This window comes from Vidua macroura, chromosome 6, assembly GCF_024509145.1.
Source record: "Vidua macroura isolate BioBank_ID:100142 chromosome 6, ASM2450914v1, whole genome shotgun sequence".
In the NCBI taxonomy this organism is placed as follows: Eukaryota; Metazoa; Chordata; class Aves; order Passeriformes; family Viduidae; genus Vidua; species Vidua macroura.
In genome coordinates, this window is record NC_071576.1 from 47,597,903 (window position 1) to 47,614,107 (window position 16,205).

At 48.2% G+C, this 16,205-nt stretch overlaps 1 protein-coding gene across 4 annotated transcripts in view; it reads left to right on the forward strand.

The window, feature by feature from the left end:
- Positions 1–16,205, forward strand: part of SLC25A22 (solute carrier family 25 member 22) — a 51,103-nt gene that overhangs the window by 12,284 nt on the left and 22,614 nt on the right. For all 4 annotated transcript variants that reach the window (XM_053981487.1, XM_053981484.1, XM_053981486.1 and 1 more), the window contains 2 exons: positions 11,127–11,233; positions 15,329–15,454. In XM_053981487.1, the coding sequence (XP_053837462.1) occupies positions 11,214–11,233; positions 15,329–15,454 (146 nt within the window). In that variant the 5' untranslated portion in view covers positions 11,127–11,213. The remainder of the gene's footprint in view (positions 1–11,126; positions 11,234–15,328; positions 15,455–16,205) is intronic.

Consider the following 16,205-nt stretch of genomic DNA (forward strand, 5'->3'; position numbering starts at 1 on the left):
TACTGGAAAGCTGTTTGTGTTTGCTTTGTTTGCAAATGTGCTTGTGCTGTTTTGGTCAGATTTCCTACAAGTAAAAATTAGGGTGAGATGCAGGTGTCCTGCCTGCTCCTTCTCCCTCTTTTTATTTTACCTGTTTGCTGTTTCTGCCTAATAAGCTTGGGCTTGCAAGGCCTGAACTGTTCTTGGCCATCATGAGCCTGTGCAGGAGCATCACTGAGAAGATGTTCTTACAGTCAAAGGGGCAACAAAACCCCCATGAAACGGGATCAAAGTGTGTATGTACTTGTAATAATGTGTCCTCTTGTTTCATCTGGCAGGGGACCAAGTCCCCAGGCTCCAGCAGAGATGGTGAGTTCTTCTGGCTTGCATCTCTACTGAAAACCTGGACTTCCTGGGAGGCACAGAAGGAAAACAAATCTGAGATCTCCATGGAGTTACCAGGGATGCACACAAGTCTTGCTGCAGCAGATTGAAGTAGATAAATTTAATTTTTACTTTCTTAGAGCCTGTTCTTAGGAGAGCTAAATGTTTTAATGAAGGCTCTGTGAGTGGTGCGTGAGTGATCTGCAGGGGTGCCCATGTGTGGTTCCTAACAGGTATATTGCAGGGGGGAGAAAAAACACCAAAGAAAGTCTGGGGGTAGATAAATACCTGCTGGGGTACCTCCAATGGTACCCAGAGATGGTGATTTCCCTCCCCTCCTCCTTTTTCCTTTGTTTCAGGAGCAGGAAGGGACACTGCTTGGCTCATGCTGGCTCAAAGTTGTGGAATGCTTAGTACATACCAAGACAGGAGGCTTTTTCCAGGACAGCTTTTTTAGCCAGTGTTGTGGCTTTGTCTGGGATAGAATTAATCTTCTTCCTAGCAGCTGGTACTGTGCTCTGTTTTGAATTTAGTATGAGAACAATGTTGATAACTCGCTGATATCTTAGTTGCTGCTAAGTACTGCTCACTCTAAATCAAGGACTTTTCAGTTTCCCATGCTCTGCCAGCGAGGAGGTGCACAAGAGGCTGTGAGGGAGCGTGGCAGCAGGAAAGCTATGATGTAGGCACCATGGTGGAATCATGGTGGGATGACTGCCATGACTCGAGTGCTCCAGTGGATGACTGTATGCTCTTCAGAAGGGACAGTCAAGGAAGGAGAGGCAGTGACTGTCTATTAGGGAGTGTTTTGACTGTTGAGAGCTGAAGGGTAGTGTTGATAAGGTTGAGAGTGCCTGTGGGTGAGAATCAGGGGGAAGGCTAACAAGGCAGACAACCTGGGGGGAATATGTTACAGACCACCCAACCAGTATGAAGAGACAGTGAATTATTCTATGAGCAACTGCTTTGTGATTGCCAGCCCTTGTTCTTGTGGGAGACTTGCTGGATGTCTGCTGGAAGCTCGACGCAGCAGAGAGAAGGCAGTCTAGGAGATTCCTGGGCTGTGTGGAAGGTAACTTCTGACACAGCTAGTCAGAGAGCCCAGCAGGGGTGCTGCCTCCCAGACCTGCTGTTTACAAGCAGAGAAGGGCCCGTGGGAGATGTGGTGGTGTCATCACTGTTGGAGGCAGTCTGGGGCACAGTGACCATGAAATTACAGTTTTCAATTCTTGATACAGTAAGGAAGGAGGTCAGCAAAGGGGGTCCAGGAAGGCTAAACTTACATTAAGAAGGAAATTTTAGAGGTGCAGGATGTCCCTATGTGCCAAAAAATGAGCCAGCAGGGGAAAAGACCAGCCTAGTAGAACAGGGAGCTTTTGCAGGAACCAAGGGCGGTAAAAAAAGAAGGAAAGAAGGGGCAGGTGACTCAGGAAGAGTCATTGTTAGTCCTTGTCCTAACAAGGACATTGTTAGGTCACATAGAGAGAAGATTAGAAAGGCAAAAGCTCAGCTAGAGCTCAATCTTGCCAGTGCTGTGAAAAGTAGTAAAAAGTGTTTTCATAAATACACTAAAAACAGAAAAGAAAGCCAAAAAGAATCCCCATCCTTTATTGGATGCAGAGGAAACTGCAACAAAGGCTGAGGAAAAGACTGGGGTGCTTAATGCCTTCTTTTTCTCAGTCTTTACCAATAAAACTGAATATACTTAGGGCAGCTGTCACCCTTTGCTGGTAGACAGGGACAGAGAGCGCAAAAGATCCCCTGCAATCGAGGAGAGCAGAAAAAATCCCCAGCAATCCAGGAGGAAGTAGTCAGTGGCAAGGGCGCTGGTGGAGCTGGCAGAGCTGCTCACCAAGCTAGCCATGCTAGCCCCAGGGCAGGGCTGCTGGGAGTCCACTGTGGGCACAGCAGTGACCTGAGCTGTCAGTCCTTCCCCTCTGCAGCCTCTGGTTTGGCCACAGTGAACCAGCACCATCACAGGGCTACACACTTTAAGACATCCAACAGGAACAGCTCTGTGGTTGGTTGAGTGTTGCTCTGGTGAGGTACTGCTGCAATTTGGCCTGAAAAGATGCTTGTTCCTCACAGCAGGGTCACTGGCACCCATTTCTTTCAGCAGAGAAAGCTGAAAGCCAATAGCTCTGGTTTCATTGCTGGTGGAGAATGAATGGTCCCTTTCAGGCCCCAGGACTTCAGCTCAGTGCTCTACCTCATTCCTACTGAGTGAAACAGAATCCAACCCTTATCTTTCCCTTGGACTTCTTGGTTGGTTGTCTTTAATTAATAATTGGTTGCTTTGTACATGGTGGTTATTTTCTAAACTGGGAGGGGGAACTCCTTTCTACTCAGCCTCTTGGCAGAGCACCCAAGAGAAGGATTTGCACCAAGTTGCTCCATGGTATGTCCTCCCAATTCAAAGGGTTGGTCGGTCTGTCACTGTCAGCTGGCTCTGCCTTTTTGTTGACCCCCACAGGTTATTGAAAAGGAGTGCTGTATGTAAGTTCTTAATTGTTCTCCTTGCTCTCTCTCCCATCTGCCAGACTCCCAAAAGCTCAGCAAAGTTGTCTTCTCTCTCCAGCTAATGCTGCAGTTCTCTGAAGCTATAATTTCATAAAACCTGGTATAAAGAACAGATCCAGAGGAAGGTGGATTTAAAAATACTTAGAATTACATCAATTCAGCATGTGACTACATGATTTCTTAGGTGGCACTTGGAAAGGAGCATTACTGGCAATAAGCACCCACTTAATGTTTGTCCAGTAACATCCAAGGTGCACTTGCTTGTATGATCATGTGCAGACCATTTTACTGTCTGTCAGTTAGCTTGTGTTTCTACTGCTGGCTCTGCAGCTGCAGAATAACCTAGCCCATTATAATCTTAATTTAAATAACCATTTTATGTAAAAGTTGCTACATTATATATATATACATATATATATATATGTATGTATGTATGTATGTATACGTATAGTTCATTGTATTTGCATATGGATTACCTGTTCTGTGGCTACCTCTTACAGATCCTTTTGAATTAGTGGAGGGACTTGCAGGTTTCTACAGACCAAAGGTTGGAATCCAGCACTATTTTCAAGCAAGTACTGGGCCTGAATTTTTGCTATGGCCATGCCCTGGCCTCGTATGACCACATCACTGAAGATTTTATGAGATGCATGGAAAGGGTTTTCAGCCCTCTGGCACCTACTCCAAGACAGTTTGCTTTGAGCATGAGTAGTTGTCCTAAATTTAGAGGCTTGGTACTTGTGTTGTAAGTGTTCAGAGGAGTGACAGGGCAGCAGATGTGGCATTTGTGCAGAGCAGAAGAGCCAGGTCTTTTGAGACTTGACCCAATTGCCTTTTTGAGAACTTTGAGAGGAGGCAGGTTGAGATGGGAAGAGCGCCAGCAGCTCCCATGGGTTTTCTTTGCTCCCCTCTATCTTGCCAGGGAGGCTGTGAGCACTTTTAGACCTGTTGTCTCTCTCCTGTGAGGGAAGATACTGCCTTAAGAGTGTTTTAATGTCTTGTCCTTCAGTGGAGCAGTGTGTTCTCAATAAGATGACTGCAAGCTCATTTGTCCTGCTGAAACCTTCCCTCCGGTTCCTTCAACTTATCATCTCCAATGTCTTTGATACCAAGACTTGCCACGTGAGCCCTGCGTGAGTCACTTTTCCTAAAGGCTGTCCTTACTCATTTTATCTTGCAGCTCAGTTGCAAAATCTCCAGGACAGGGACTTTCTTTGACTGAAGGTCAGAGCAGTCCCTAAAATGACAGATCCCAGGTAGGTGATGGGGCCTTTTGGTGTGCTGTAGTACTGATAACCATGCCCAGCTTCAAGATGAGCGTTAGCTTTCTGTCTCTTGATCCAGGGCAGTTACAAGACATGCAGATTTGAAGGATGTTTCTGGTGTTTCTTCCAGACCAGTGCAGGCCTGTTCCTCAAGTCTTTCTGTCTTGGCAGATGGCTTGGCATCTCAGCATTAAAGGGACCATGCTGATGCAAGAAGAGGCCTCCATGGGACTCCTTTTTTAAAGCAGTAGGGCAAATGGCTTCTGCTCTAATCTAAGTAAATTGCTGGTTTTTTGGCCTGGAGAAGCTCTCCATGTCAGGAAGGCACTTCTCTTACTGCTCACAGTGCCTTTTGGAGGCCTTGCTCCAAGCTTTAGTGCTCATAGAGGTAACAGCAGGTGCTTGTTGTCTTCTTGTCTTTACTTACTGCAAAAGATTTCTCAACAAAGCAGGCGAAGTTGCATGATGCTGCTGTACTGGGAGTGGGGGCCCGACCTCTGCTTCCAGCAGGATGGAGAGCCCAAAGGGGAGGGAGTAGGAAAACTGGGTGTGTTACTCCTACTCTTACTGCCTGGAGGCAGGAAATTCCCCACCTGCTTCCCTGCTGTTTAGTCCCCTTGCTTTCCAGTGATACCTGCTGCTCCACTCACTTTGATCCTTGCTTTGGAGTCAGTAGCTATGCTGGCTTTTCCTAGGGTGCCTGAGACCAGGCAGACAGAATGGCAACTGCCAGGAGTACTCCAGGCTTTGCCTGATGTCTTTGGTAACTCTTTTGCATTGCAAGGAGGTGACCCTGGTGACTAAGGGCAGCAGGCAAATCTTGACTACTGTTGTGTGAATCTCCTGTAGTCGCAAGTGAATCCTGGTGGAGAGGATAGTTGCAACAGTGTGCATGCAGTATCAGAATGCAGGATATTGCTGTAGTCCCAGGGGCTTGCGGGATTGTCCCCTGGGACACTTCCAACATGGCCCTGTTGCAAATTCTCTTCTGTTGCAGCATTATGGGAGACTGCACTGGTTGGGATGTGGTGAGTAAGTATGTCTGCTAAGATGTTGGACTGTTTTTGTTCGAAGCTTGTTTTTTTCCTAAGCTGGAATGTTGTCATAGACACGGGGTGTTCCTCAGGCTGCCAACTGTGGTTTGAAATCCTGTAGGTGAAGGGCAAGTCAGTGATAAAGCTGGAATGCGAGCTCAGGAGTCCTCATTGCTAATCGAGAGTTTTGTTCCTCTTTTTCCCCTCTGTGGGCGTTGAGGTAAATCTGTACTGCACCAGCTGCAGTTGCAAAGCCAAACACTTCTACAGCACGCCCCCAGCCAGGGAACTGGCTGTTCCTTTGTGGCACATGGGAGATGTTCCAAGGCGTTCTCTCATCACGGCGTCTCTCAGCATGACGTTAAGGCTCCCCAGTGCGCAGGGAGAGTGGAGGCTGGACATGGGGCAGAGTTTGCCTGCAGTTTTGCAAGGGTGTCAGCCTGACTGTTCTCACAGTCGTAGGAGGGGGTGGGGGGGCACCCATGCCGACCAGCCTGAGGGAAGCTGCACGAGACAGAGGTCACTTGTGGAGGATGGGAAGGGACTGCTGGAGCTGAGAGTCCTTGCAGGGGCTATTAGGGAGGAGTGCCCTGCCTGCTGAGGCTCTGCATCCAGTGCCTTGCCAGCTGAGTGAGCGCTGTACCACTGAGCCTGTCCCCGGAGTGTGAGCAGCCAATGGTGCAGGCGGCTGGGATGGCACCTCCGCACTAGTACTTTGGCCTTTTATCACCTGAGGCAAGGGGGAAGACTGCCTTTGGCTTGGTGCTTTCACAGCCCAGTGTGCTACAGGTACAACTGGCTGCTGACCACGAGGCCGGTGAGTTTGCATGTGCAGCCCCAAGGCTTCTGTCTGGTGGCAGAATGGTGTGAAGGGGCCGTGCTGTCCCTTGTGCAGCTGGAGAGGTGACTCTCTGTGAGGGTGGAGAGCATTCACCAATGTGTTTGAAAGCTGCTTTGTTTTCCTGAGGACTAAGGCCTTTCCAGGTCCTGCAAGGAAATTCATGGCAGTCCCTGCTTTCAAGGGCCTAAAGGCAAGAAGGCAGCAGATTAAACTGCCTCTTATTTTCTCTAAACTCTCTGTCCCAAACTGTTCTGAACAGGCAAGAGCCAAATTAACAGCTTCTCCCCAGGTGACATTACCTCGTGCCAACTCCCTTGTACACGTTTTGCGTGTCATGCATCTAGAAAGCAGCTTCTCTCAGGAAATATTTGCAGTTTTATTTTGCACTCCTTAAACCTTATTGTGATGACAGCTTTGCTCCTGTCATTAACAAAATTTGGCAGTGTCTGCACCTTCAGATGCATTTGTGCTATGAAGGAAGGTGTGCTGATCCCAGAGGGTTTCTCTTGTCCCAGCAGGTACTCGTTGCTGATTCCTTCCCCTTGCCATCCCTGACTGTGAATGGTTGCATGGCAGTGTCCTCTTGACACAGTGGATGCTGGCACAGCTTTGTTTCCTCTGCTCACCTTCTGAGCCCTATTTCTTGACATCAGCTTCTCTCCTGATGTCAAACTCAAAGCCTGCTCTTGAGTTTGTCTGCTCTCAAGACAGATAGAAGTATGTGGAAGGGAGTCCTGCCTTCCCATTCTGCTGTTTATTCTTAAGTCAAGGTTGTAGTTTAGAAGTTGGCTTTTAGTGACAGCTCCAGCATGTGCTGGCCTCCAGTTCTGTCTCATTCCTGTCCGACTGCCTGGCACAAATACTTGTGCATGAAATCAGGGATGGGGACATGTTTGGGTATAGGGGGAAGACAGGTTTGCTTTCTTCGGCCACAGCACCAGCTGACATTTGCTAAAGATTTTCTGTCAAACCAGCAGCCTGTGTGTGCTCAGATAAATCAGCCTGTGCAGCAGTCTGAGCTTGAGAGGATGTGCTCAGCTGCACTGGGGCTGCTGGGGAGGGGATCTAGAAATGGGAATACTGGCAGAGGGCAGAAGTGAAGAGCTGGCCTCTGGGAGATGTGGGAGTGCTGCTGGCAGGATTGGGGGAGCTGGTGGACTGGGAGCCCGCAGCTGGCTTGGAAGATGGCAGCTGTGGCTTTGGCAGCCTGGCAGGGGAAGAGTGGGAGAAGGAGGGTGCTGTACTCGGCTCAGACTGGGGGTAGAGCAGTGGCATCTTGGAGCAGAGGTGGCAGCCCACAGCTATAGGGCAGTGTGGTGGCACTAAATACAATAAGCAAAGTCAGAGATGTGTGGGTAAGTTTAACCTGTTTCTTCTCTTGTGATGTCCTGGCTTGTGGAGATGTTGGGTGCCTGTATCTCCAGTCCAAGCTTACTGGTGTGATGCATTAATGAGACATGATGAGGTCTGTGTGCTCCCCTCCATGCCTCAAGCTGGGCTGTGATTCTCTAGTAAACACTTTTCCTTCAAGTGATAAGGCAAAAACTGAAGGTTAAAAGTTCAGCCCCATGGGATGAGGAGAGCAGATACAAAGGTTGGCCTTCCTGGAGAAAGCCTCACTGTCTGAGATGTGTGGCAAGGCAGAGGAGAAAAATAGCGCCACTTTGCTGGTGACATAGGCTGTGAGGACCAGATACATCCAAGATTGCATTGTGGTACTTCTAGTGTGGCTGTTCTGTCACTGTCTGGAGCTGACTTTTGGGAGGTGAGAAAAGGGAAAGGCAGGATTGAGGAGGCTCCTGGGCCATTTATGTGTCAGCATGAGCTTCGGGCCATTTGCACTGCTTCGGTGTGCATGTGGCTCTGAAACTAATTTGCCTGATCACTTTAATAAATTGAAGAGGGATGTCCTGGTGTGCAAGTAATGGGGCATTAATCCATGCCTTAACTGTGTTAACAGCACTCTAGGAAGGAAATACTCCCATGCTGTTCTCACTCTCTTAATTATGGGATGTTCAATTTAGGAGCCCCTTCCACAAGGCCTCTTTGGCTTTCAGGTGTCTCTCTGGTGATTCTTATTTCACTTCTTAAACCAGTTTCTTCCCAGTTCCTCAACTCCTTTTACCATGCAGGTTCCCAGTTCCAGCAGTGCCATTGTCCTGATGTAGAACCATACAAAGACTTTCTGAGGCATAGGATTTCTTCGGTGCTGCTGGCTTGTCTGCTGCCCCAATGCAGGTCCTGATGGCAGATTTCCTAGGAAGATGCAAACCCTGCTCCCTGACACTTCCACAGGAAGCCTTGGAGCTACACCCTGCTTGGCTGCAGATGCTTGCCTGCTTTTATGCGCAGTTTTTGGCTCCTGAGAGCACTGTGTTCCTGGGAAGATATACTTAGGTCTTTATTTAATCTCTTTCATTTCTAGGTTAAATGTATAATGTTGTCCTGGATTTGTTTTTTAAATGTCCTATAAAATTCCCAGCATTCTCTTCACAGCAAGTTTCCCCCTCTCTTAGACTGCTGAACTGTAGCAGCTATTTTCCTGCCCTGGAAGTGACTAGGGTCTGACTCAGCTCAGAAACTCCCTGACCAGGCCACTAGAGCCTTCATCATTCACCCTCTTTCAAGGGACTCAGGGAGTTCTGTAGATTACAGAAAAGTGGTCAGATAGAGCTTGGGGTGACTTAGGGTTTGTTTTGCAAATGATCATTCGTTGGAGCTCTGTTTAAACAAACAGAGCTCAAATAAGCTTTTCACTTCATTGCATTAAAATCCCTTAATTCATTAAAATCCCCTGGCCACAGACATTCAGGCCTCCGCAGTGCCAGGTGCTGTTTAAACAGTTATCGAGTGCTGGTGTCTGCTGTAAAATGATCACATTGTTCGCTTCCCGTCGCTCATCCGTGAGTTGAGTGGCTTTTGTTAGGGGAGATGATACTAGTCCTGGTATTTGCTGGCTGTACAGCTGGCACCACGGAAACCTGTAACTTTGCCCAGTTTTAAACCCAAGAAGGTTGTTTTTACCTTATCTTGCAGTGTAGCTGCAGCAGGAGTGTCTGTTCCCTGTTGGGAAGCAACAGCAGTTTTCCAGCTGGATCAGACAGCTGTGGAGGACTCTGTAGTTACTGGGCAGGCGGGGAGCTGAAGCCAAAAGTCGAAAGAAAAAAAGATCAGAGAGAACTAAACTCAGCTGTCCCAAGTCCCTCTTGGTGCAGAGAGACTCCATTGCCCTACTTGTGTCAGCAGGTAAGAAACAGCCCTATGATGTATTTGTATGTCCATCTTGGTCTCGCACTCTTTTGGCTACCTGCCTGTGGTGAATATTGGCAGACTTGCTGTCTTTTCTTGCTGTTGCCCTTTGTGGTGGATGCCTGTCCTCCTGAATGCTCCTCTGCATGGAAGGGTGCAGCAGAGGCAACAAGGCGGGTGTTTTGCCAGAACTTGGAGCAGGCTATCAGAACCACTTGGTGCATGTATTTTGTCAGGCCTGGCTCAATAACACAAGTTTATTGAGGGTGTAGACATTATCAAGTGAGTTTTCACGATTTAGGACTTGTTTATGACAGGGTTACAGGCTTTCAGCTACTGGTCTTCCTATATTTTAATATTTTTGTCTTATTCTGGTTAATTTGATAGAAAATTAGAAAGAATGTATAAGTGATTTTTACTTGGAAAGTGCAGACTTAGCTGATCTGGAGCTTTTTAAGGTCTGCAGCCACAGATCATTTGGGATTAGGTAAACTGTCTGAAGAGGAGTCACAGAAGGGATAACAGCATAGTGCAGTGGGTGAGGTTTGTGTGCAGTGTTTTGAGGGGGAGTGCCTTTCCTTAGGGAGCTCCATGTGCTGGTCTCTCCCAGCTCTAGCTGAATGTGGGGCTGCAGAAAAGGCAGTTTCAGTCTCATGTTGTCCAAGAGTGAGACTGTACAAATGGTTTCATGCTCTCCTATCCTTGGCACTTGATATAACAGGAGGGGACCTGAACTCCTTCCCATACCTGTTTGCACCATCACTAGCTCTTCACACTTTCAGGGACCTTCTATTTTCAGGAATGCACTGAGAGCCAGAGTTATCTCCAGAGCAGAACTGCCGGCCTGTAAGCCCCTCTGTTGGATGCGAGATTCTGGATTCTGTGTGGCTTAGGAAATCTGCAGTAAAGGAGCAAATTTCATTCCAGAGGGAAAGGGCAAAGGTACTTTGCTTCTGGCTCAGCATCCAGGTGGCAAGTGAAAGGGAAGAGGGAGGAAGTTGGTTGAATATGGCTGAGACACCTGCAGAAAGCAGAGGGCATCTGGTTCCCAGGCTGGTGGTGAGGAGATGAAGGCATCTCCAGAAAGCTGAAAGTTGTGGCTGCTTCTGAAATTTTCTCTGGTGTCCAGATTTCTTTGTGTGGTGACTTCTAACAGCTCTCATTAAACAGTAACAATTAAGAGTCTTAGAGAGAACTGATTCCTGCAGTCTGGCACTGAGCTGAAAGGAGCGGTTCAAAGGGCAAAGTGGCATCATTAACTTGGGGAGGGAGAGGCATTGCTTAAAAAGCAATGTTGGCATAAGATTGAACAGGGGCTGTCTATTTAAGCTTGGGAATAGGGGAAAGATAGTAACCTCTGGAAGAGCAGTGTTTCAAAGGCTGTCCTTTGGACACAGCATGTGTGTGTTGAAGGGAAGTGCTAAAAGAGTCTTGTGATGACACTTGACTCTCTTGGGCTGTCTGGGTGGACCTGCAGAGGGTTGGGGATGCACATGGCATGGTGTGAAATGCTCTCTGAAGTTGGAGAGAAGTGACAGACATGGCTGTCCTGGCTTCTGGGCAGAGCTTGTGCCCCGCCTGGCTGCTGCTGCCCTTCCTCGTATGCTGCAAGAACCTGATGACCCTGGCAACTCTTTCCTCCATATGTCCTTGTATATTTATATTTACACACATACATTTATAAGGCTCCCTCTGGAGCTCAGTCTCCTGTTTGAGGAGATCAGGTGCTCCCTTAAGTCACTTGTGCCTCAGCTGTCCTAACCCTACAGCCTGCCTGCCAAGTAGCCCCTGAGATTTAAGAAGAGCATAAGTGTCTCAACTTTGTGTTCTTGGTGTCCTTGTGTCCTTTCCCAGGAAGAAACTGAAGTGCGAAAGACGTGACTGAAAAAGAACAATTGGAAGGAACAGATTCATTTCTTAACAAGATCAAGTTTGAATTAAATGGCTGATAAACAGATCAGGTAACTTTTTTTTTTTTAAATTGTGCTTTAGGTTTTTCTTTTAAAATCTTTCAAACTTATTTCCATTTGGGATCCAGGAGGTTGGAGGAAATCACCTGATCATCTCTTCCATCCTTAAAAGTTTTGATTCTTTCTCTTCTCCTTTCTTACCTGCTTTTTTTGAACCTTCTCTTATTTTGTGTCTCTGCCATGTTGTCACATCTCTGCTTTCTTCAGTTCTTTTTTCTCATTGCCTTTTTCTTTCTACCCTCTGCTTTCTACCCTGCATGTGTCTGGTTCCTTTTTGTTTCTTCTTTCAAAGGTCACCCTGACCTGCTGACTTCAGCTGCTGGCATCAAGGGAGCAAAGCCAGGTCCTTGAATAGCCAAGGATGCAGTACTTGTAATGACAAAGTCCACATAGCCTTGTGCAGCCTTGTGCCCTTACTCTACAGACAGTCAAGGCTTGAGTGATAGCAGGAACATGAAGTACCAGCAATGATTAAGGACACTTATGTGCACAGTGGAAACTTAGGAGTATTGGTTTTGGTGAAGGCTGCATTTGAGTCTTCCCTGGAAATGAACTGGGATTAATTTCCTGGAATGACACAGTTCTGCCCTTTGCTTCCTAAGAACTGTGGATCTGCACAGTCCTCCACGTGGGTTTAACTTTTTGCTGCTTGTGAAGTTGCTCCAGCTAAATGACTCCTGCATGCTGTGGGATTCCTGTGGGGTTTTTCACATTGCTTTTCTAACATCTACTTTTCCAGGTTACAAGCTCAGAACAGGTGGGGTGAGTGGGTGAATGAAACATAGAGACAGAGAGACAGGACTTGGCAGTGCCCGAATGCTGCAAGCAAGAGGGCTGCCCCTTCTTAGCATTTGCCATGATTAGGATATCTTCCTGTAAGCCTGTCTTCTGCAAATGTAAACAATCCTGAACTGTGCTGATAAAAATACAGCATTGTGGAGTGTTTGTGTGCCTAGATTTGGCCATCATTCACTACCCAGTTTGGAGAACACTTGGAATTCTTCCAACACACCCATGAAGGGCATGCTGAGATTCACCTCCATGGAGTCTGGCAGGTCTATGCTCCCGATAACCTCAGCAAAGCAAAAGGATCAGACGTCTGTGACTGAAGCTTGGTATTTTGAAGGAAGTGGAGACATGTCCTACAAGAGGAGATGTGTCCTACAAGATGTGCCCTGGCTCCTCCAGTGTGCTCTTGGCAGTGTAAGCAGGAGCTTGGTGGCTACAGGGACTAGTTAAAAGGACTGAGGAGGAGCACTAGAAGAGGAGAACTGGGATGTGTTTGTATCCATTCTTGAGCAAATGGCTTTATTTGCATGCTAGCCAGTGTTGTCCTCATTTCACTAAGCCCTGCACGCGTAGGTAGCAAGAGGCAGTAGCTGTGCAGAAGCTAAATAGGACAGAGAGACCAGGCACAGTGGATTCTTATCCCTTGAGAGAGCAGAAAGCACTGATGTGTGAAGTGGGATGACTCAGTCACAGGGGAAAAAGCTTTTGATTCAGGTGTAATGGTCTTTGTCTCATGTTCTTCTCTGTGCCTCAAATCCCTCACCTCTCCTGCTTTGTTCATCTCTCCAGTTGATGGGACCATGTGTCTGCAGTGGTCACAGGCAGCCAAGCCAAGGGGATTTGTTTCTGTCACCCCTTAGTAGAACAAAACTGATAGCAAAGGATTAAAATCAACAGCAGTGCTTTGCTGCATGGTGAGATCCAGGGCACTGCATTTCTGCAGCAGTGCATGTGGAACTTAATCTCAGTGTCTTGCTGGATACTGGCCCGTGCCCATCCCTACTAGTGTCCCCCTGCAGTGTTCATGGGGAGATCTGGATGGTTAGATTCAGGTGTGGTGGGAGTATTGAGCAAGGGTTTCTCCCCCACAGGCAGAGGGAGAGGCTGTGGGGAGAGCCAAATTTTTGGCTTGCCCAGGCACATCAGATGATTCCCCTTTACTGCTGGGGTCTGGGCTGAAATTGGGGAATCTCTTGCACTTACAGTAGCAGCAGGCAGGACCTTTGTGTCTGTGTCTCAGTCCCACCTGATATAAACCCTGTCATGATTTCACTGTTGGAACAGGTTGAGAAAGGCAAGTGTTTGCTTGTCCTAGGTGTTTCAGGGACACTTAGAGAAGCGATAACAGTGCTGAGGCTGGAAGGGGGCACTGGTGGTGCCTCACAGTCTGTGACCTGCCAACAGTGACTTCAGAACTGAATTTGGGGAGGCTGAGGTGATCCTGTCTTCAACATCTTCCTTCTCCGTGGTGTCTCCATCTTGGCACACTTTTATCTGGTCTCTAACCTCCTCCTTCAGTGAGGAGTGACTGGATTAAATAAAGAGAACACAATGATGTGAAGCTTACTGTTTGAAATTTTCTCATGTCCTGAGAACAAGCTGAGTGTAGGAGTTTGCAGGCAAATCTATTCTGTTCTCAGACTGTGGCACAAAGATCCCTGAGGCAACAGTCTGGACTGGTGAGGTCTGAAAGCCTGGCTCTGCACTGAGCTTGTGCACTGATTTGGGCCTGCCTTCCTGAAGTACTGGGCTGATTTAATCTCAGCACTGTCGAGTTTGGAGCTGTAGGCTGAGCTCAGATCTGTCTTCCTGTCCTTGGCACCTCTTCTTCCAGCTCTGCCAGCCCTGGGGCTGTGTGTGTGTTGTATTGGCAGGTGTTGAGGAGGAAGGAGCTTAAGGTGCAGGACAGCAGAGACTGAAATGAGTGTGTCAAGGTATGTCAGTATGTGAGTCCTGAGGTGTCAAGATCATGCTTAGCCCTTGTGGACAAAGTCTTTTATATTTTTTCCAGCCCTCATTTGTTTGCTTCCCTCAGGGACCCTTCAAGTTGAAACCTTGAGTCTCCATATCCTGCCTTTCCCTCAAGCATGGCTGCTTATTGATCCTCTCTGCATTTGCCCCTTGATGCAGAGTGCTCTGGAGTGCTGTTGAGGGGAAGATGTTTGCAGGGCTTCACCCCACCATGCCTCGGCCAGCCTCAGCACTGCTGCTTCCAAAGGGTAATGCAGTCTGTCCCCCCATCCAGAACAGCAAGTCACCGCCATGAAAGGCAGTGGACCAGTTCCCCCGGTGGGAGGATAGGCCTTGCAGGCTCACCCAGCTGCAGTCTAGGGCTGCTGTCAGCCACCAGCTTAATATCTGACACATCCTGTGTTCAGGGAGCCATATCCTGTGCTTTATTGGAGGGAGCTGACTCAAACAGGCTTTCTTTGTCTCTGTGTGCAGTGGTTTATTGAGCATGTAAGTGCCGGACATTTTTCTTAATTGAATTTTCTGGGAACCCATGTTTAGCTGATGTGGCTTTTACTCAGTGCCACTTGCAAGAATTCTCTGTGGGAACACAAAGGGGAGTGGAAAAAGCCCCATGCTTCGGAAGCACGTGCAGTGAGCCAGGTTTTGATTTCCCCCAGAGGTACGAGCCCACGTCTCCGCATCTGCGGCCATGCAGGCTGCCAGCCTGGTGGTTTTGCCGGGCTGCTGCTTTGTGTGTGTTCCGCTGGCCCTGGGAGATGGGTCTGGAAGCAGTTTCCCGTGGCTGCGGCCATCTGCTCTGTGGCTGCCAGCTGGGTGCTTCTGCTCAGCCCATTTCCACATGACGGTAGCAGCTGATGTATCATGAACCTCTCATTAGCTGCAGATCTGATGTTGGCGCAGGAAAGCGTTTGTCAGTAAACCTACTGGCTCGGATGCCATCAGGCCCTAACTGAAGGCTGTCCACGTGGTAGATGGTCCAGCACTCAGTCTTTTCTCGTCTAGGGACAACAGAAATCCCCAGGTCCTGGGCAATAGGATTTTTTCCTGCTCCTGGTGATGTGTGGGTTAGGTGTTTGGCTCCACTCCACTCATCAGTGGTTTGTGCTGATGGTATGTGCTGCTTTCTCTGCCTCCCCATATACACAGCAGGAACCAGGCTTTGCTTTGTGGAAGAGCTTCCTTTGTGCTGGAGGGGACAGCTTTGTCTCACAGTGATGCATTAACTCTAGTCATGCAAAAGAGCTCAGCTTTTTACTCTTTCCCTTCCCTGATATTACCCAGTGCTAAGACATTTGTTTCTCTCTGTCTTTCATCCCCTTACAGTTTACCTGCCAAGCTGATCAATGGAGGGATAGCTGGGCTGATCGGGGTCACCTGTGTATTTCCAATTGACCTGGCAAAAACTCGCCTGCAGAACCAGCAGAATGGTCAACGAATGTACACCAGCCTGTGAGTACTGCCCACACGGGCACCATCCCTTGGGGCTTTCCACGGGGAGTCCTTCCACTTTGTTACCTCTTTCAGGTGAGCTCAGCATCTCTAGGAACTGGACTGTCCTCAGGAAAGCCAGGGGACAGTCTGGAGCCAAGCTGTGCTAGAGCAGATGAAGCAAATAAAGCAGCTATTGAGGCTGCTGAGCCAAGCAGAGGAGACCTCTGCAGAGGGCACATCTGTTTGCATCCCTTGCTTGGGAGCTGCATGTTCACTACTGCCAGGGCTCAGAACCAAAACAGAAGGAATCCAAATCACCTGATCCCAAACACAAGGAGTCTGCTGAGCTAGTCAGGTGCCTGAGGGAGTTTTTTCCTCTGCTCTGATATTGGAGATCCTTCCTTTGCTGTGTTAGTTTTAAAAAGAGGAAGCAGTTGCTCATTCCCAGTCTAGAGCATTGCATGTGGGCCTTTTGAAGGATCACAGGCTGACACATGCTATAGTTAGACCAGCCATCCAGTGTCCAGAAAAGCCTCAGGTACTGCACCTGTAGGAAAAGAAGGCACGAGTGTATCCAGCCCACCAAATTCACTTGGAGGTTGTGTGAGTGCTTAGGGCTGCATATCTGCTGTGGGAATCTGTACCACACTTAGCACAAGATGCTTTGTTCTGGGAACCAGAGGCAGGCCTTAGTTTTCCAAAAGAACTCGTGGTATTGAGCAGAAGAAGGGACTGGGCCTGATGAGGTATGTCCTATCCTCCTACCACT